Source organism: Dysidea avara, chromosome 7 (genome assembly GCF_963678975.1).
Source record: "Dysidea avara chromosome 7, odDysAvar1.4, whole genome shotgun sequence".
In the NCBI taxonomy this organism is placed as follows: domain Eukaryota; kingdom Metazoa; phylum Porifera; class Demospongiae; order Dictyoceratida; family Dysideidae; genus Dysidea; species Dysidea avara.
Genome location: NC_089278.1, coordinates 3,089,746 through 3,110,393, shown reverse-complemented (window position 1 = coordinate 3,110,393; position 20,648 = coordinate 3,089,746). Strand labels below are relative to the sequence as shown.

Below are 20,648 nucleotides of genomic sequence, written 5' to 3'. Positions count from 1 at the left end.
TTACGTGTGACTGGCAAAACCACATATTGGGCTATTATGTATTGTTTCCTAGCAACTGGTCGGTAGATCAAAGGTCCGGACGTAACGCGATTGGTTAGTCTATAGAGTGCTTGACAACGTAATATTGTTTGGTGACATGGTTGGACGCGATCAAAAATCTTGTACTGCTATTCGTTTAGATAATGGTACGTCGATACAATAGCTTGTTAATTTAATTAAATCACGCCAAATAGAAACTGTCATTAATTCAGTTCCTTTTACACTTATTGTAGTATGTTAGCCATGTACAACCGACATCTCTCTAGAAGTAGATCGTTTCAAGCTGAAGGAAAGACTTCTAAGGATACATACGAAGTAGAAGGAAAGCCGCCGCTGGGATTACCACCTCTCAAATTAAACGCGGCTTATAGTCATGGTTCCCGGGGCACCGCCCAGCCAACTCAACATCGACTCTCCGAAGCTTTACCGCATATAAGCGGTGTACAAGTTCAACAACTGTACGAAGATGTACCCAAGTACTCTACTGGAAAAGCCAAAGCAGTAGAACCATTACCAGCAGTCCCCACTGCACCTCTAACCTCCTCGAGGCCCCCGTCTAGTTCAACTCCCGTAAGCCGAACAAGCTCCGGCAGTACAAGACCAAGAGTATTAACCTCCGACCAAGCATTAAAGGTATACATGAGTAAACTTACCCCATATGAACAGCAAGAGATCCAATCTTACTCCCAAGTATGGTTTGTTGGTCCCGGAGCAAAGAAAAGAACAGGAGTATTGGGAGCTTCACATAACAATGGATATGATGATGATGATGGCTCTTACCATTCTGTAGCTCATGACCATGTGGCATACCGTTATGAGGTACTGAAGATTTTGGGAAAGGGAAGTTTTGGACAAGTTTTGAAGGCATATGATTATAAGACGCAGAGTCATGTTGCTCTTAAAGTGGTAAGAAATGAGAGGAGGTTTCATCGGCAGGCAATGGAGGAGGTGCGTATTCTGGAGCACTTGAGGAAGCAAGACAAGGAAAACAACCATAACATTGTCCACATGTTGGAACATTTCCAGTTTCGTAATCACACGTGCATTACATTTGAGCTCCTGAGTATGAACTTATATGAACTGATAAAGAAAAATAAATTTCAAGGGTTCAGTCTACCTCTAGTAAGGAAATTTGCTCACTCATTGTTGCAGTGTTTGGACGTGCTGTACAGAAACAGAATAATCCACTGTGACTTGAAACCAGAGAACATTCTTCTTAAACAGCAGGGACGCAGCGGTATCAAAGTCATCGATTTTGGATCAAGTTGCTACGATCACCAGCGTGTCTACACTTACATACAAAGTAGATTCTACCGTGCACCAGAAGTTATAATGGGTATGAAGTACGGCATGCCCATAGATATGTGGAGTTTTGGTTGCATTTTGGCCGAGCTTCTAACCGGCTATCCAATTTTTCCTGGTGAGGATGAGGGAGATCAGATGGCTTGTATCATGGAGATATTTGGAATGCCACCAGAAAAAATGTTAGAAACGTGCCGTCGAGCTAAAACATTCTTCAGTTCCAAAGGTCACCCAAGATACTGCTCTGTCACTACCAACCCAGATGGATCAGTGAAATATGCTGGTGGAAAATCAAGAAGAGGTAAATATCGCGGTCCACCTAATTCAAAGACACTTAGCAAAGCCTTAAGAGGCTCTGAAGATCAGCTCTTTTTAGACTTTCTAAATCGCTGTTTTGAATGGGATCCCAGTAACAGAATGACCCCTCCCATGGCATTAAAACATGGATGGCTTCGGCGTAAACTTCCCCGACTACCAGCAGAAAGTACAGGACCATCTGCATCAGATAGTACATCTCGGCTACCGCCAGCTAAGCCGACTGATCTATCTAAACCAACAAGAAGACTACCAAACCCTCCTTCCCCAAGTGTAGGAAATGCAACTGGCAAAGTCACTTCTACACACTCACAGACACAAGTCACCAACCCTAACAGAACGGTCCTACCCAAACTGGTAGACAGATAGTAGAGGTATTTATTCTTATGTGTACATATTATAAATTATAATAATATACCCAACTTTTTTAACAAAGTGTATATCAACATAAAATAATGGAATATGTTTTACTATTTTGTTGTAATAGTAATTTTTATGAGATACATCAAAACAGTTACATCGTGATAAGGGATTTAAAAAGAATGATGTATAAAAAGAATAGCAGATGATTACAGTTTCACAAATTTCTGCAGCAAATTTTTGAAGAGTCAACATTTTGGCAGCCATTAGCAACATCACTGTATGGTCCATCTATAACGTCATCACAGTAGGACAACATGTCGGGTCTGAGATTGGGGCACATGTGTAAGAAAGAGTCCAAACCAGCAGCAGTAATTTTGTGCAATCCAGAAAAATCAAGAAACTTCAAACATGGAAACTTGCCAACAGAAGCCAACACCCTGCAATGTGACATCACAATGGTAATGACTATTGTACATGTTCAGCCATACCTGAGGCCTTTATCAGTAATCAGATGACAACCAGACAACTTGAAATAGCACAGGTTGGGTTTCTCATACAATGAGTCCTTACAAATACAATTGGAAGGTTTACTACAAGTTCTTGGATACTGTCGAGCCTGTTGACGCTTGAAGGCTTTAGCTAATCTCTCCAATGTCAAGTCAGTTATCCACGTGCAACCAGACAAATTTAAGTACTCCAGTTTCCAAGCAGAATGATTCCTTATCATGCTAAAAGGATCAAGTTACCAAGCAGTAATTTCATACCACAATACAACTGCAACTGGAACTGTACACAGACCATATAGATATTCATACTAAGCCAAGCCATAGACTAGCTAATAGATATTGTAGGCAGTGTAGGACACTCACCCAGTAAAGGCAAAATCTGACGTTGAAGTGTAGGAGAGATCCAAGTGGGTCAGATTAGGACACAAACTTAGAGCTTGGTACAGCTGTTGAGTACAAAAAGAAAGTATGACCAAAGTGACAATTACAGTAAATAACATTTAAATAGTGTAACCTTATGTGGGACAAATCCTATGGGATTTCCTATACACATCTAGGGACTCTGTGATCAACCATTGTCTTTTGTGCATGGAATTCATGACGTGTTGACATTCTTACATATTTGATATCCATACGTCCAGCATGGGCGAGGTCCAATGTCTTTACATGTTCCCCAACCTTTGGCAATAGGTGACGTACAAAATCACACAGTCTCACAGTCAACAAAACATTGTCACTATTAATATTCTCATCACAGTCATCACAATCATCTTCAGCAAGTTGCTGCAAGTTGAGACCTCTTGGGGGCAAGAATTTCCAATTTCCTGAAAACCATTTCACTGGATGTAGATGGTGCCACAGCGAACCATCAAACGCAGCCTTGGAAAAGACTGGATTGACTTGTGCACAACGACAAAGATCTTGTGGAGAAAGATACTTGAATATTTGAAGGAGAACTTCAGGTGGCACATGAAGGATGGGAGGAGAAGTTGCCACTTCAGCCACTGATTCTAACACAGACAAGATATTTCATTTTATTTACAACAACACTACAAGAGTACCTTCTGAAGGTAAGTCATGTAGCCGAAGAACAGTTTTCTTAATAACTCTCAGCTCCTGTTGAGTAAAGTACTCTAGCAGAAGTGGTTGAAACACCTATAATAACAGAAAACAAAGTTATACTACATAAAAACACTTTTCAGCAGAACACTTCCTACATCAACAGAACACACCTTAAGCGCAGCACATAGATGTATTCACTTTACACAAACAATGTGGTCACCAATACTTAACTCCATAACAGAACTAGGTCAATTGTTCTTACCTCTTCCTCTTCATCCATGTGAGAGATCAGTTTCAGGTCAAGTAGCTCTTCTTTAAGATGCTTGCCGAAGTGCAATCGTTCATTGTGGGACACAATGGTCATCCCTAATTGGTTCTTTACTTTAGTGTGTAGCCGAGCTAGTCGATTGTCAGAGTGGACATCATTTTGTAATATTACTTTAACAGTGCTTGGTAGTCGAGGCAGTAGAGGGTGGATAATGTAGTTGTCCTCAATTTCTTCATGACTAAGTAACTTGTTAAAGCCATTATTGAGAAGGGCCAACAAGTGATGGTAAGATTCTTCATCACCATAATTGGTGGATAATACCTAAACAATAACCACACTGGAACTCCATTAATACACACGCAATTCAAAATCTAAACTAAAAACTTTTAGTGCTGACTGCATCATAAACTACCCTTGGAATGCTCAGGTTTATTGCTGGTTACATCATTATGTAGAGTAACAATGTATGTGGCAGCAACGTCCATTGAAAAGTACTATACTATCCTAGCTACTATACCATGTGAATGATACATACATTCAGTTGCTTAGCAATAACACAAAACAATTTCCTACAAGCATAACGACTCAAATTAGCACCGTGAATCATTGTATTTAGCACCAAGACAAAAAAAAAAGCAACTTTCAAAGCTAAATGGCTTTACACAAAATGATATTAACACACGACATTCTAAATACTGCGCGCCCAAATTACATATTCACACATCCAATTTTACCTGTTGTTCAATTTCTCCTACCAGTCTTTTCATGTGATTATGTGGCAGGTTGAATACATTCAAATCATTTGCCACCACCGCCATAGCTTAGTAGTTCCAATTAATGCACTCCAGCACAGAGCAACCTAGATTTAATTTTATGTGACGCTACTAAGTACATCGTAAACATATTGTACCTTCCTTACTTTTAACAGCTTGTTAGCAACCAATACGTGTTGACCTGCTAATAGACGTCTACGTATACAAGTGACGTAGTAATTGGCACGTGCGAAAACATAATAATGGACGATTTACGGTTGTTTCAGAGCATAGGCCTATCTGAAGCGAAGGCAAAGGAAACTGCGAAAAATTCTGCTCTGTCAAAGAATCTAACTTGGATTATCACTGAGGTATGCTATATCGTAGGGTTGTTACATATAGCATGATCAGGTAGCACGTGTTTACCACGTGTTGCAGTCTTAAAATCCTGCACTACACTTGTCCTTAACAGGCCACCACATTGTGCTCTGGACATATCAGTAAACAAATTGGAGTCTTATTGTACCACGTTGCTACTAGATTCAAGGGCTCTCAGGATAACACAAAATTACTGTTAAGTTATGTATGTACGGAGAAGATAGTTAGTGAACTACAGCTTAATGGTACGATAACCAAGAGTGGTGTATGCTTAAGTTTATATTGTGTTTATAGCTGCTTTTGATTTTCTGAAGAGGTATCCTCTAGACATCAACGTTACGGAATTTGAGACCAGTTGTGGTGTTGGCGTAGTAGTCACTACTAAAGACATTGAGGATGAAGTTAGTGCACCCATCAATAGTGTATACACATGTCACTGTTGTATACTGTTAGGTCACAAAAGTTATTAATGCACATAAGATTGAAATACTTGAGAAGAGATACAAGTGCAATATTGGCTCTATCATTGGTGAGTGGTGATAAGTTTACAGTAACTTTCAGTCACTTGTTATTTAGGTAGTGTCAGGGCATCTCTCAAGTGGGCTGATGGAAAGATATTGAAGAGTGAAGTTGACAAACAAGTATAGTTCTGCTCCAGAGGTGGTACGACACACATTAAGTGCTATCAAAAAGAATGTGATAATTGCATATTTTGACTTCTAAGCTGTCTGGATTATGGAGACATTGAATTATTTCCAGTTGTTGCTGTTTGCCCTCCATTTCATGTGTAAGCTGTGACATCTCTCCAATCACCCTGTATAATATCACACCACTGGGGTTCAGTGGGTTTCACCACACCATTAAAATTATACATGAAAAATATTCTTTTGATTGGCTCTTAGTTTTCAATGAAACCCTGTTAATGTTGCCTTTTAATTGCTCCATATATACAATTTGTATGAGTTCACATGAGTGTGTCGTACATCCTCCCCTCGTTGTGTTGTATAACTATCATTGTTGGCTACTTAGCTGGAGTTACTGCTTGGTCCTAGAACTGCTGAGGCAAATGCCCCCAAGAGTGCTGAAGCAAAGGCCCCCAAACAAAAGGTTGTTGTTTTTTTGTTGTTTTTTTTTGTCTGTGATTTACTGAGTTTATATTTGTAGAAGGCAGCTGCAAAACCCACCAATGATACTGTTGAAGAAGAAGAGTCCAGTGTGAAGCTGATTGGTGCTGCTTGTAATTTCCACAAACCAGGTATGTTGACTATAGCAGTGGTATTAGTGCCAGGTGGTATTAGCAGGTAAATTTCGAAGAGTTTTATTTTCAGATATTTCAAAGAGGCCTTCTTTTGATAATTCCCAAGTCTTGTTCTTTGAAAATATATTTCCCACTAATATGAATAATTTTTCTTCTTGTGATCCAACATTTTGGTGTGGACACATATTCGCTTACGTCTTCTTCAAGTTTAGCTCAGTGTTAATGATTGTAGTGGTTAAACAGTGTCAATAACCAGTGAACAGCTGATCCAGAAGAGCAAAAGACTCTGATTTAAATTTACTCTGATTATTCTGTTAACAAGTTAATTTTTAATTTTTGGGAAGCATGCATGTATTTGAAACCTATAATTCATCTTTTGCGCTCCGAAAATAACCCGCTATACAATACTGTGGATATAGGTGGTGTATAACATGTAGCCTAATAGTCAACAAGTTTTGAAATATTTTATAGGAATGAACCATCTCACTAAAAATTATGTGGTGACCCCAAAGACTATGGAGCTACTCAAAAAACATTTGGAAGAAACTGGAGGGAGGGTATGTAATGTGTGTATGTGTCTGTGCATTTGTAAATGTGCTATAGTGTGTGCATAAGTGCTTGCACATGTGTGTAGTATGTATAATTATGTTAAAGCATTTCCGCGAGTGCTATGTGAAAAATAAAGCACGAGGCGCGTGGCCGAGATGCTAATAAAGTACAAGGCGAAGCCAAGTACTTGATTAGCATCAAGGCCAAGCGCCAAGTGCTTTATTTTTCATATAGCACGAGCAAGGCAATGCTTTAAATGATTTCTGGTCGTGTAGCTTCATCATACACTAGGACTTGTAATTAACACCCCGTTCACACTAGCCCAGTAACACGGTTTGGAACGGTATGGCTTGATAAAAAGTGCAATGTGAACACCATCCGTACCGGGCCCAACCGAACCGAGCCAGCCCACCAGGCCAGCACGGTACGGTACGATATTTACTCACCAGGTGCACAAAATAATAATTTTATAAACTCAACATGCAATGAAGAAGGGCTCAGAAACACAGTTCGACGCGAGGTTCAGCACGAAAGAAAGCCTAGTGACAGTTATGAACTACTTGTTGTCGCAGTTACTGTTTCACTCACTTCAATTCACGGCAAGATTTCTGCAGCTCTACATGGCTGCCTATCTATTGCTGTCTTGTTGAAATGAAAGAATTCCAGCACAAGAAACTTGAAGGGCAAGAACTGCATCCAATTTTAGTAAGCAAATTAATTAATATTTAATTGTGCACTTATAGAAACCGGATGACTTAGCGAGCGAGACTGCATAGTGTGAACAGAGGCAGTACTGGGCCGTTCTGAACTGAGTCGAACTGAACCGTGCTATCGTGTTAATGTGGACGGGCTACATGCGCTGCACAAATTATTAGCAGCCTGAATGCACACAAACTAGTTTAACAAAGTAACTCATGCGTAGTTCACCATAGTTTGGCATAGTAGACGTTCATTGCGTATTTTGGCAGGTTTTGATCACACCCCACATCAATTCTATTGTGACTATGTTCCGTGATATCTCCAGGACTTGTCCGCTTACATTAACAAACGTAACAGCAACGTTACCTTCTCCCATCCATCATTGAAGCATTTAGGTATGTCTATAAAAGTAATCCAGTGGTAGAACTCTTATTGGCTGGGGTGATTGACCACTCAGCGTGGCGAAGGCTATCAGCCTTCACCGGCTTGGGTGATTGATTACTCGTACTGGCGTTAGCGTTAGAGCACGTGGGCAACTGTGCTTTATGTATATATTAAAGCATAGCCGTGAGTGCTATATGAAAAATAAAGTACGAGGCGCGCGGCAGAGATAGTAATAAAGCACGAGGCGAAGCCGAGTGCTTTATTAGCATCGAGGCCAAGCACCGAGTACTTTATTTTTCATATAGCACTCGCGGCTATGCTTTAAATGATTTATGTAACTTTCTACTCATGTAGCTTCACCATACACTAGAACTCGTACTTAACACGCATTGTACGAACTATTAGCAGTCTGAACACACACAAACCAGTTTAACAAAGTAACTCACACGTAGTTCACCATAGTTTGGCATGGTAGACGTTCATCGCGTCTTTTGGCAGGTTTTGCTCGCAACCCACAATCAATTCTATTGTGAGTCACGTGGTGAAGTATTTCCGTGATATCTCCAGGACTTGTCCGTTTACATTTTAACAAACGTAACAGCAACGTTACCTTCTCCCACCCATCATCGAAGCATTTAGGTATGTCTATAAAAGCAATCCAGTGGTAGAACTTGTATTGGCTGGGGTGATTGATCACTCAGCACGGCGAGGCTATCAGTCTTCACCGGCTTGGGTGATTAGTCGTACTGGCGTGAGCCCCTTGAGCTATTAGCCTACACTAAGGCATGTGGGCAACTGTGCTTTATTGCCCACAAAGAGTGCTTTATTGCACCGCAAAATAAAGCACTCTTTGCGGTGCAATAAAGCACTCTTTGTGGTCGATGAAGCAGTTGGCAGGCTGAGAGTGTACTTTATGAAATTTAAAGTACACTTTTTCCTTTGATCTTGCCCACGTAAAGTTCTATAATGTACAAATAAAGCACTCTTTGTGGGCAATAAAGCACTGTTTGCCGGCATAAAGTGTATTTTATGAAATTTAAAGTACACTTTTTCCTTTGATCTTGCCAACGCAAAGCTCTATAAAGAGTGTTATTGTGTGCTAATGTGTTTAATACCTCAGGTGATTACTCGTTTCCCTCCTGAGCCTAATGGCATTCTTCACATTGGACATGCCAAAGCTATCAACTTCAACTTTGGCTATGCAAAGGTTTTTTTTATTAACTCATCAGTATAGAGACATGAGATAGTTGGTGCACACAGGCTCATGATGGCATCACCTACCTGAGGTATGATGATACTAATCCTGAGAAGGAAGAGGAGAAATTTTTTGTTGGAATCAGAGAAATGGTGGAATGGCTGGGTAGAATTTTCATTCAGAATTTACTATAGATATGATGTGATGATATTCTTGTGTAGGTTTTAAACCATATGCAGTCAAATTTTCATCGGACTATTTTCCTTTGCTGTACAAGCATGCTGTGGAGCTGATCAAGAGGTTGAGAATTACATTACAGCTGATAAACTTTGTGTACTACTGTTAATTGTTTAGAGGACATGCTTATGTGTGTCACCAGCAGTATGAGGAAATAAAGGGACACAATCCACCCCCATCACCATGGCGTGATCGACCAATTGAGGAGTCACTTAGACTTTTTGAGGATATGAGTAAAGGAAAAATTGACGAAGGAATGGTACTGTAGTAAATATATACACACTGTAGTCAGCTATTGTCTTGATAGGCCACGTTACGTATGAAACTGACGATGGAGGACAGTAAACAAGATCCTGTGGCTTATCGGATAAAATTCACACCTCATCCAAACAGCAAGGACCAGTGGTGTATCTACCCTACCTATGACTATACTCACTGCTTGTGTGACTCCATAGAGAATATCAGTCATTCGCTGTGTACAAAAGAATTCCAAGCAAGGTATGTACGATGGCTGGTATAATTTATAATTGTGCGTAATATCATTCAGGAGATCATCGTATTATTGGTTGTGCAATTGTCTTGATCTGTACTGTCCGGTACAGTGGGAGTATGGAAGAATGAACCTGTCCTATACCGTCGTCTCCAAGAGAAAGATAGCCAAACTAATTGCTGCTGGAATAGTTGAGTGAGTGTACTACAATTTCCACCAGTTATCCTATGATCACCATTTACTTGTAGTGACTGGGATGATCCTCGTTTGTACACACTGACCGCTCTCCGCAGAAGAGGATTTCCTCCTGAGGCCATCAACAAATTTTGTGCTAAAGTACAACAAAGGTGTCAACAGCATTTCGTATTGATTTGTTTGTACTGTACAGGCTGGAGTTACTATGGCTCAAACCATGCTTCATCCTGACCTTCTTGATTCTTGTGTACGAGACGTGTTGAACCAAACTGCCAGAAGGTATGCTAGAGACTTCACCAGGTTATTATGCTTGCCTGGTTGCCTCACAGGATTATGGCTGTATTAGAACCACTGAAGGTTGTCATCACAAACTTCATGTCAGAATCGGTAAGAACCATTGTACCAATTGAATGTTGTTCACTATCTGTTAACTCAAGCCCATTATGTTGGAAGTTCCTAATATACCACATGATCCTGGCCAAGGAGTCCATCGTGTTCCTTTTGATAGGATCATCTATATTGAGCAATCTGATTTTAAAAAGGTAGTAAACTGCTGTCTTCTCCTGTACTACTCCATTACAGTAACACATGTAGGAAGCAGACAGCCAGTACAGACGGTTGACAGTTAAGCAATCTGTAGGCTTAAGACATACAGGCTATGTGATTACAGTGACTGATGTGATAAAGGTAAACTGATGTAGTCATGCATCTCATGTATAAATGCCATTTAAAATTTGTTTCCTGGATGATGAAATAATTTTTTAGTGCTCACTAAAATTCCATTCATTTTTTATGCATATATTTGAACCTGATTTCCATATAACTACAAACACTTGCATCAGATGTCTGTAGCCATGGGGGCACACAAGGTGATAACACAGCTTGCTAATATCACTACTGCTGGCATTCACTTGCAATATTTGTTCCCACTTACAACAAATTCTGTTTGCAAAGCTGGAAATTTCCACCAGTACCTGCATCAATACACTTGCCTCATGTGCTGTGTTTTCATATCATTTTGGAAAGACTCACAAAACGATATGAAAACGCAGCTTGTTGATATCTCGGGTGGCTCCAGGGGGTTTCTGAGGTTTCTGGAAACTGGTCAATGGATTTGCTAAGTCAGATCGAGATACTCTAATAGAGCAGTCAATCACTCTAATAAAGCAGTCACAGTATTCAGTGAAGCAGTGTAGAAGCTATGTAGCTAATAAATAAGGATTTTTATGTACTTTTATCAGTGATATTAATAACTATATAGTTAGTGGAGGACAGTTATTCTCAGCAGGTAGTTACCTTTTTTTGGTTTTCACCAAAAGTCTAGCTATGCTCCTGATCAGAAACCAGTCACGAAAAATTCTGGAGCCACCTACGTATCTTGCTTAGACATCATAGAAGCTAACCTTGTGTTGAACACTTAACAATGCTCAGGGTTTAATGTGCATACTGCCCTGGCAATATCATGGGAAAACGGTTTGCTCATGATAGTGATGAGTGGTTTTGATATTCAAAGACCGGTACAATATTGTTACTTGATATTGCGGTATAACTATATTACCAGTATGCCTTAGTTAGATGTCATTTTAGACCTCTACTACTAGATCCAAAGTACAGTTTTAAAACGTTTTATTCAAGACAGCTGTGTTAGCAAGCTTATTGCAGTATATTATTGTACATATCCTTCATGTGTACACTTTTCATACAAACAGTTGAAATCTGCGGTGTGAAGGATTTAGACGGTATTAAAAACTGATACTGCGGTTTAGCTAAACACTCGCTATATTGCTCAGCACTGGCTCATGGCTTTGATCCAGCCAGTTCAAAGATGCAAATACTTTGACTCATTATATTGAGCAACACGGAGCTGTAAATTGTGAGCTTGGTTTACAGGTATAGCTAGCAGTGTAGCTGCTAAGTTTGTTACTAAACTGATGAATGATCACAAAAGTAATCATTTGGGTGATGTGTGATGTCTATTTCTACCCACCACATGTCAGCCATTGAGCAGACTCTCTTGTTTCACTACTTTACTATTTCTTTTTATTTCTTTGATCCATATTTTAAAATTCCTTGTACACTTTTTTTGTAACATTATTCATTATTATGAGTCATGACTAGTGAATCTGCATACAGCATTAGAAGAAAAAATGGTGCCTGGCTTATGGTTTCCAACTGAACACACGCCCCAACTATCAATTACTGAAATAGCAAAGTTTCATTTCAGCTATATATGTTCAGCCTGTTCACAGAAAGAATACTACAAGATGGACCTCTGCAATCAGTCTGGAAAACTTGGATGATTCCATTACAAATGTAGGGAAGCCATCATGCGGGGGGCTACCACGAATCAACACCTCGCGCTGTCAGCAAAGATAAATGGGACACAAAGGAGGACACAGGTAATAAGTCCATAAAGCATTAATAGTATGTACTGCGATATGCCAAAAGGCACCTGTCAGGTTGAAGCGATGTCGAATCAAGCCAATAGCCTTAGCCATTATCAAGTTATGCTTGTCTGAAGGCATCAGTCAGTAGAATATTGCACTGGGTAATTTTTAAGAAGTTTTGTAGCAACCTATTGGAACCACTTCAGGTTGTACTGAAGGCACTTTTGGGCTAAGTAGCCTAACCAATACTGCCATGTGTCATGAGGTATTGTGAGGCTGGGTTCTGGTTAATATTTGAGAAAGTGCAAACCTCCATATCCAGTCCTAATATGCAGTACTATTGTAAATTTGTGGTAGCTTGAAATATGTGTGAAACTGGATTTTTCAGTCTGTACTATGACCATATTTCTATGACATGATTGTTATAGTTTCGACACCAGGGATAATTAACTATTCATAAAATACAGTGTTCACATATCCCCTAGTCTCACCTTCATTTTATTCCTTTGTCCTCCTTCTCAACAGGGCTAATGATTTTAGTAATCCAGTTTGCTTAAGGGTGGGTGGTTGTGTAGCACGCTTCAGCTAGGGATCCTGGGTGCATGAATATTTTTAAAAATAACCTTCATGAGATGGAATCTGGAAGCAATTTTAATCAAAAATATTCTGGTATCACTGAGATTAGATATTAAGAATATATTAGATTGTAAAAGATTTTACAATTGCAATCTGGAAGCTTAGTGGACTGCCGAAGAGAAGTTTTTGAAAAGTAGCTATCCCAAGATTGGATATAAAGCAATTGTAATCAAATGGTGGACAGTAAAGGAAAAGATATGAAACAGCCCCTGGGTATCAGAGTATGCACTTGCTGGACGAAAATTGCCACATTAAGATTGATATAATCTAATAGAGCAGCCAGAAACACTCTAATATAACAGCCAGTTATTTTATTCTAGTCCAATAACCGAACAGTGTAAAAACCATATGTAGTTACCTGATGATTAATTTAAAGGACAGGCTAAGGATGTGGCACCTCACTGCATCTGTTTGAAGATTTCAGTTGCCTGACCAATCCAAGATATTATAGTGTGTCAAGTGTCTAGCAATAATTAATTATTTGTCTTCATTTCACTTCCATACTTCAAACATAACTTGGTCCTTGAAGGGTTCTTAAGGCACGAGAGTTGTCAGAAACTAGGCATTGAGACCTGGCATATTTCTGTTATAATGCTCACTATCCATAGTGAATAAATTGCACCAGGTGTTTATGCAGGACTGATCATATTTCATGGCTATAATTATGGTGTATTCATTGTAATTGTTATTTTGACTGGCTTTTCCAGCAAATCCAGTAAATTATGTTTCCCACAACATGGTTCCCGTGTCCTGTGTTTTAAGGGGGTTAGTAGTGACAAGTGTCTCATGGCTTGTTGTATTCAACAGAAGAATTGTTGCATAAGCTATAGAGCAAATTATATACTGTTCATGTTGATTATGGAACACTTCTAGTATGTGTATGGACTGTAAAGAACAGTGATGTACCACAGTAACAGTATTACTAGTTGTGTACAACCATGCACTTTAGAGCAAGTGTAAGCAATGTGTGTTTTGACATGGAATGAGCAAACCCTCTGATATTCTGGTGTATGAAATTATTAGCATCAAATTGGATTTGTACAGTTATGATGTCATTAATTGAACATAGCTGGTTATGAAAACCAGCTATAATATGTTCACGTTGAGCTGAATCTTCAACAACGTTTAATAACTCATGGATGCAATTCCACACAATCTTGAAATTTGGCTCATTTGTAGTACGCTTGACCCGCTAAAAACATTTCAAAATCTTTTTTTCCCCAAAAGTTTTACATAATATTTAAAGCCGATCAAAATTTTCACAATACATTTCCTATGTGGAAGCCATATAAGTACAGTGTCCATTACAGCCCTTTCCCGAACTTGTGATGGAGCCAAACTGTACGTGTCTGTTGTTGACACCTTTGCTGTTATCAATAATCATCTGGTTGGCTGAAATGTAAGTCCACTTTTAATTTTTAGCTGTTTTCAGGATTCAGCTCAACGTGAACATACTATAACTCAAGCTGTCTACAAGCATTCCTTCATGGGTTTATTCTTGCTAGGCTATCTTGAGCATTATTGCACTTTATGACAGTTCATACGTCACAACCTTCTTGTCGTTATGGCCTGACTTTATACACGTACAGTTTGTTGATACTGGTCAGTTTTGCTCACCTTCTCCTTTAGGACTCCAGTGGTAACATTCAAGAATTGCATGCTACTTGTGAAGAAAGCAAGAAGGTAGCTAAACCAAAGGCATTCATACACTGGGTATCTAACCCAGTCAAATGTGAAGTTAGAATATACGATCGACTGTAAGCGTACACCTAGCACAGGAGCTGATGCTGTTTCAAGTTCCTCTCCTCCAGGTTTGAACATGAATTTCCTGAACAAGTACCTGGTGGATTCCTTTGTGATTGTAGGAAGGTTAGGTCTAAATTATGCCACTGGTAATGTTATTTACTAATTTGTGTGCAGGACTCCCTTACAGTCATCAATGATGCAATGGTGGATCGCAGTATTGAGGGCAACAGCAAACCCTTAACCAAGTTTCAGTTTGAAAGAATTGGATACTTTTGCGTGGACACCAACTCAGCTAATGCAAAGGTTTGGTGGTTGTGTTGTGCTTTGTAGGTGTCAAAAATGTTATAATTACTGCAGATGATTTTCAACAAAACAATGGGGTTGAAAGAAGATGCAGGGAAATAACTTGGAAACGTATAACCATTCTTATTCTGTAGTGGAATGGTTTTATTTTTCAAAGTGAAATTATAAAAAATTAAATGTGAATAATCTTTAACTTGTGGTGGCTTTTATAAAAGCCGTTGGGTTGGGAAAATCTAAGCAGATTTAATCTGCAGACTTTCCAGCAGTCTTCTTGGGGAGAAGGATGGCTTGGATGTTGGGAAGAACACCACCTTGAGCAATGGTGACTCCGGCCAACAGCTTGTTCAGTTCCTCATCATTCCTGATGGCGAGCTGAAGATGACGGGGGTTGATCCTCTGCTTCTTGTTGTCACGGGCAGCATTTCCCGCCAATTCCAGAATCTCAGCAGCTAGGTATTCCATGACTGCAGCAAGGTAGACTGGAGCACCAGCGCCAATTCGCTCGGCGTAGTTGCCACTTCGCAGCATTCGGTGGACTCTTCCAACGGGGAACTGCAGTCCAGCACGGCTGGAACGTGTCTTGGCCTTGGCACGGGCTTTTCCTCCTTTTCCTCTTCCGGACATTGTCTTTCTTCTCGCTCTTGAACTTGAAGATTTGCCAAATGAACAAAGTAGTTTATTTTATAGATTTCCGTTAGCGGATCAAGGTGTGTACTACATCATCCGAAATGTGTACGCTATCATCCGAAATGTTCTAAAACGCGATCATTTGATTGGCTATATCTCAAACCGAATGATCCTAGCGCGTTTTTCATTGATCCACGGTTTTGCCAATATAAATAGTTTCTGGGAGACGGTGACATTCTGTGTCAATCTGTGTTCTCACTGTAAAAATGCCGGGAAAGCAAGTTACTGCTAGCAAGAAGGGCGAGAAGAAGGCCGGTGGAAAGGCGAAGTCCACTGGAAGTGGAGGTACCAAGAGGAGAAAGTCAAGAAAGGAAACTTACTCCATCTACATTTACAAAGTATTGAAGCAAGTTCACCCAGATACTGGCATCTCTAGCAAAGCTATGAGTATCATGAACTCTTTTGTCAATGATGTGTTCGAGAGAATAGAGCTCTTTCAGCACGTGAGCAAAACTACGCAAATTTTTATGTTCGCCCACGCGTCAGTCGTAATGGTGCACAGGTGCTGGTAATTAGGGGCTGCGTAGAAGGGGATAGAATGGCTAAACTCTCGCTGTATGCCGAAAAACTCTCCCGAGAAGCAAAGGATAGATATTTAGACAAAATATCTACTCTAGGCGGAGTGGACCCTTTCTCTGGAGTTGCTATTGGCGACGTTTGCCGTACAACGCCTTCAGTTGATGCTTGTGACTTGGTGTCGTACTTGGTCTTGAAAACCAGTTTTATGACAGCTACACAGTTTCAAGCTCGCAAAGGACTGGAGGCTTACAACCAGTTTGTTTGTGGGTGGGTTAAGGATGTCAAAACAAAATAAAATATCAGGAAAATATCTAACTTGTGGACGCGTAAGTAGATATACTGGGGGAGGGGTACTGTTCGTGTATATTGCACTTGCTGAAGCTTTGTAATGTCTTATCACATATCTATACGTCCTTACAGCGAAGCCTCTTTAACAAACTCCCCGAAATAAGGAAAAACCTCCTCCACAGTAATAGATTTTAGTCCCAACTAGACATTTCTCCAAAAGATAATGAAAATGCATCTATAGTACAGTAAATAAAGGCCTAAAATTCTGGTTATAAAATGTTAGAGAGGTTCCATGCACTGTATTTGCTGGCTTCAGCTACTGAAGTCATGCACTGATAGCAGTAATGCTCACAATCCAATTCACTTGAATTTTATGCCGACACGAGGAGTATTGTTAGTTATGTTATTATTGTCATTATATAGGTCCGTCATTCACAGCGCATCAGTGAGACTGCATTAAGCTGTTGGATTGTACTTGAGCTAAGTGGTGAAGTCTGTTGTGCCCACTGCAACTGCATGGCTGGCTTGGGTGAGGCATGCACTCATATAGCTGCTGTCCTTTTTTACCTCGAGGCTCTGGCAAGAATCCAAGGTACTGAGACAAGCACACAACAGGCATGTCAATGGATTATACCATCGTACATGAAGTCAATCGAATACCGACCTATTAAGAAAATTGACTTTACTTCAGCTCGTGGTAAGAAACGGAAACTTGATGAGCTAATTGATGGAGAAGATAGTCCACAAATGGAGAGTGATGTACTGCTTGTTGTACACAGAGAAGTTGCTACAGGCTCTGAAATGGCAACATTGTTTCAGAACCTTAGTCTTGGAGGCACATGTCCTGCAGTATTTTCTGTAGTATCAGGTTATTCTGAGCCATTCATACCGAAGTTTATGCTACCAAATTTCCCAAGGCCTTTAATGTCATTAAGGCAACCGGAATATGTTGATCTGGGATATGATGAGCTTCTGGCACTTAGTGAAACCACAGTAATAGAAATGACTGTTGAAATGCCTCTGGCTGTTGAAGAGGAAACAAGGTTACAAAGCCAGTCAAGGCTGTGGTTCACATTTAGAGCTGGAAGAGTTACAGCATCAAGAATGAAGTCTGTTTGCCATACAAACCCAGCCAACCCTTCTCAATCTCTCATTAAGACCATCTGTTATCCAGAAGAGTTTAGTTTTGATAGTAAACAAACTGCATGGGGAAGCAAACAAGAGAGAATAGCCCAAGAAATTTACCTTAGAGCTCAAAAACATCACCATGTGAATCTTCACATTACAAACAGTGGGCTTGTTATTAATCCCAAGTGGCCCTACATGAGTGCCTCACCTGATGCCATTTTAGATTGTAGTTGCTGTGGTAAGGGAATTCTTGAAATCAAGTGTCCCTACTCCCATCGTTATGAAACAATTCAAGATGCTGTTCAAGATAAAGGGTTTTGCCTGAAGGAAAGAGATGGATTGATCAAGTTGGATTGTACACATGCATACTTTTATCAAGTTCAGACACAAATGTTCATCTGTGACGTTGATTATTCATCCTTTTGTGTCTGCACATTTGCTGAGGATGAAATGCAAGGCTTGCACATTGAACGGATTACTAGACAACAAACATTTTGGGAAGAGAACAAGAGAAAAGCAGAGTATTTTTTTAGGTCATGCCTGTTACCAGAGATCTTGGGTAATTGGTTCACCAGGGACAACATCAGTACTTCTGGTTCAATAGATAGTGAGCTGCCAAGTAGTGGTGAACCAAGTAGCAACAACTATATCAGTATAGAGGAGCAAACCTTCTGCTACTGTCATGGTCCAGAAGAAGGACTAATGATTGCTTGTGACAATCCGGACTGCCTGATAGAATGGTTCCATGTGAGGTGCCTTGATTTGTCTTGTGTTCCTAAAGGAAAATGGTACTGTTCTGACTGCTCCAAACTACAGCAACTATTGGAAACTTAATTGACTCAGTTGTGGTATGAGATGTATTATACATACATGATTTGCATATATAATAATTATTATACAATACATGTTTGTAAATTATCTAATCAAGTGGGACTACTGAATTACAAATATTTGTGAGTGCACAGCTTACACGAACAATTCTGTCAATTAATGGGATATCTTCTCCATGTCTACACTTTACAAAGTGAATGGGGATTGTACTCTGAAGAATCGAGTATTTCTGTCTCACCAGACCTATCACCCTCTCCACATGGATACGCACATTGGCTATACTCCTTGTTTGTTCAACCTCAAGTGCACTTAACTGATCCTTCCCTTTTGTAAATGCAGGAATATGTAGACGTGCTTGCATGACACCAACTGACTCAGCAATATCAAAGCCACGGTCGGCTAATACAATGTCACCAGGAAGCAGTTTAGATAATAATCCACAATGTTCAGTCAAGTATTTGTCACTCACACGGCCACCCCATGCATCTGAAACAAAAGCCACCACACCCTGAGGAACAATTCCTAGCAAAATTTTTGCTGTATTTTTGTGCTTATAGTTAGACCAAGTAACAGCACGAGCCTCTAAATTGGAGGGGCGTTCAATAAAAACCTCAAAACAATCAATGATAATTGCTACTGATTTACCAAATGCTGTCTGGAAGCATTTTGGCATTGTTTTGCGTAGACTATCACGGTCTGGCCAGACAATTAGCTTTTGCAATCTGATATCCATCTGCACAAGCCATTTGGAGAGAATTCTGGACACAGTTGATAGAGAGACTTGAAAGCGATATGCTAAATCTTGTAGAGGACTGTTTAAACGAAGCTTTAGCAAGACACACATAAATTCTTGAAAGGAGGACAGCTTGGTGGCCCTTTCTCCTGCCATTGTCTTGTGCACATGATCAAGTACTGTCTTGACAATATATAAATTGGGTAATCCAGTATAAAACTGCACACAGGCGTCATCTACAAGTGACTGTTCATTGAATGGCACCGCCGAACACACATGTTGCTGCAATACTGCAATCTCATTGGACAACTTGTTTATCTTTGTGTAGCAAGCTGCCAACTCTTCCTTCAAAACCTTCACCGTATCAGCACAGTTACATTTGCCTGCTGCTGATTCAAGAATGGCTAATTCAATTTGTTCACGACCAACTTCACTGCTGACTGATACGACTGCTTCCTCAAGAAGTTGTTCTGCAACAGCATGTGTAGCATCTTCAGCTACGGTGAATTCATCGATAATTGACTCAACTTCTTCCTTTATGGCGTCGTCAATCTCATTCGCAACGAAAATGTCAAGCTGGTGTGATAACTCTATATCCTGCTGTTGTTTGGCTCGCTGCATGTCTCTCCTCCTTCTCGCTCTTTCATGACGCATCACACGCATTACAGCTTGCTCAGCAGAATCACGGGTGGCCCTTTTAGAATGGCCAAGGTTAATTGTAGGTAACCAGTCTATGTCAGTGTCATCCTTAAGAGCTGCAGGTTTACCAGATAGGAAGTGACAAGAGCAGACTCGATACTTTCCTAACGCTTTAACGTCTAGGTCCTCTCTGGAAATAGCTGCCACCATAGATATTAGAGTGTACTCTAATATCTATGCTGCCACATACCCAGCTCTCCGCCTTATCGACAGCTCCAACTTGCGTCTAGAACTTTTCCTTCTAACTGCAGGGATTCTATAAAAGGAAATCCCCTTGTCTCGGTCTGACCGCATCGAACAACCAACAAACGCACAAATCACCATCGTTACCTTGTGCACCAGTACTACCTACGCGTGGGCGACCCTTTTAGAATACGTAATTTTGCTCACGTGCTGAAAGAGCTCTATTGCTACTGAAGCGTCACGTCTCGCGCATTACAACAAGAAGTCTACAATTACAAGTCGTGAAATACAGACCGCTGTAAGACTGCTGCTACCAGGAGAATTAGCCAAGCATGCGGTATCAGAAGGAACAAAGGCCGTAACCAAGTACACCAGCAGCAAATAAACGTTTATAATACCACAATTTTGTAACTGCTTATTTTATTGTACATACCAAGATCTGTTATATTAAATGTATATGTCAGTTTTTAAACAAGTAAAGATTCTTAGTCGCCTGTTACCATTATAAATAGTGCG

General features: G+C 40.1%; 6 protein-coding genes across 7 annotated transcripts; 3 read left to right on the top strand and 3 right to left on the bottom strand.

Annotated features, from left to right (window-relative positions):
* Positions 1-41: 41 nt before the first annotated feature.
* LOC136261690 (dual specificity tyrosine-phosphorylation-regulated kinase 2-like) lies at positions 42-2,173 on the top strand. The gene is made up of 2 exons (XM_066055737.1): positions 42-185; positions 273-2,173. The coding sequence occupies exon 2, from the start codon at positions 274-276 to the stop codon at positions 2,023-2,025; it is 1,752 nt and encodes a 583-aa protein (XP_065911809.1). The 5' UTR covers positions 42-185; position 273; the 3' UTR covers positions 2,026-2,173.
* LOC136261692 (F-box/LRR-repeat protein 5-like) lies at positions 2,118-4,899 on the bottom strand. Of its 2 annotated transcripts, none has more exons than XM_066055739.1 (8): positions 4,775-4,899; positions 4,590-4,714; positions 3,850-4,176; positions 3,587-3,680; positions 3,144-3,535; positions 2,889-2,971; positions 2,508-2,747; positions 2,118-2,456 (listed from the first exon to the last, which is right to left on the bottom strand). In XM_066055739.1, exons 2-8 carry the CDS (start codon positions 4,671-4,673, stop codon positions 2,234-2,236), a joined length of 1,443 nt encoding a protein of 480 aa, XP_065911811.1. In that variant the 5' UTR covers positions 4,674-4,714; positions 4,775-4,899; the 3' UTR covers positions 2,118-2,233. The 2 variants fall into 2 exon arrangements, with proteins under 2 accessions (XP_065911811.1, XP_065911812.1); XM_066055740.1 differs by having other exon boundaries at positions 4,766-4,866.
* LOC136261684 (glutamine--tRNA ligase-like) lies at positions 4,822-15,250 on the top strand. The gene is made up of 23 exons (XM_066055731.1): positions 4,822-4,978; positions 5,080-5,230; positions 5,280-5,386; positions 5,439-5,514; positions 5,562-5,626; positions 6,015-6,092; positions 6,150-6,240; positions 6,715-6,800; positions 8,996-9,082; positions 9,136-9,235; positions 9,292-9,370; positions 9,425-9,566; positions 9,615-9,805; positions 9,855-9,992; positions 10,046-10,133; positions 10,186-10,271; positions 10,322-10,379; positions 10,430-10,534; positions 10,587-10,679; positions 14,645-14,772; positions 14,827-14,884; positions 14,936-15,064; positions 15,119-15,250. Exons 1-23 carry the CDS (start codon positions 4,871-4,873, stop codon positions 15,164-15,166), a joined length of 2,292 nt encoding a protein of 763 aa, XP_065911803.1. The 5' UTR covers positions 4,822-4,870; the 3' UTR covers positions 15,167-15,250.
* LOC136261707 (histone H2A) lies at positions 15,143-15,771 on the bottom strand. The gene has a single exon (XM_066055756.1). The coding sequence runs from the start codon at positions 15,686-15,688 to the stop codon at positions 15,308-15,310; it is 381 nt and encodes a 126-aa protein (XP_065911828.1). The 5' UTR covers positions 15,689-15,771; the 3' UTR covers positions 15,143-15,307.
* Positions 15,772-15,844: 73 nt separating this feature from the next.
* Positions 15,845-20,631, top strand: LOC136261709 (histone H2B-like). Its single transcript, XM_066055759.1, has 2 exons — positions 15,845-16,194; positions 20,350-20,631. The coding sequence occupies exons 1-2, from the start codon at positions 15,958-15,960 to the stop codon at positions 20,515-20,517; spliced, it is 405 nt and encodes a 134-aa protein (XP_065911831.1). The 5' UTR covers positions 15,845-15,957; the 3' UTR covers positions 20,518-20,631.
* On the bottom strand, positions 18,530-20,329 carry LOC136261691 (uncharacterized). The gene has a single exon (XM_066055738.1). It carries the CDS (start codon positions 20,097-20,099, stop codon positions 18,606-18,608), a length of 1,494 nt encoding a protein of 497 aa, XP_065911810.1. The 5' UTR covers positions 20,100-20,329; the 3' UTR covers positions 18,530-18,605.
* Positions 20,632-20,648: the final 17 nt, after the last annotated feature.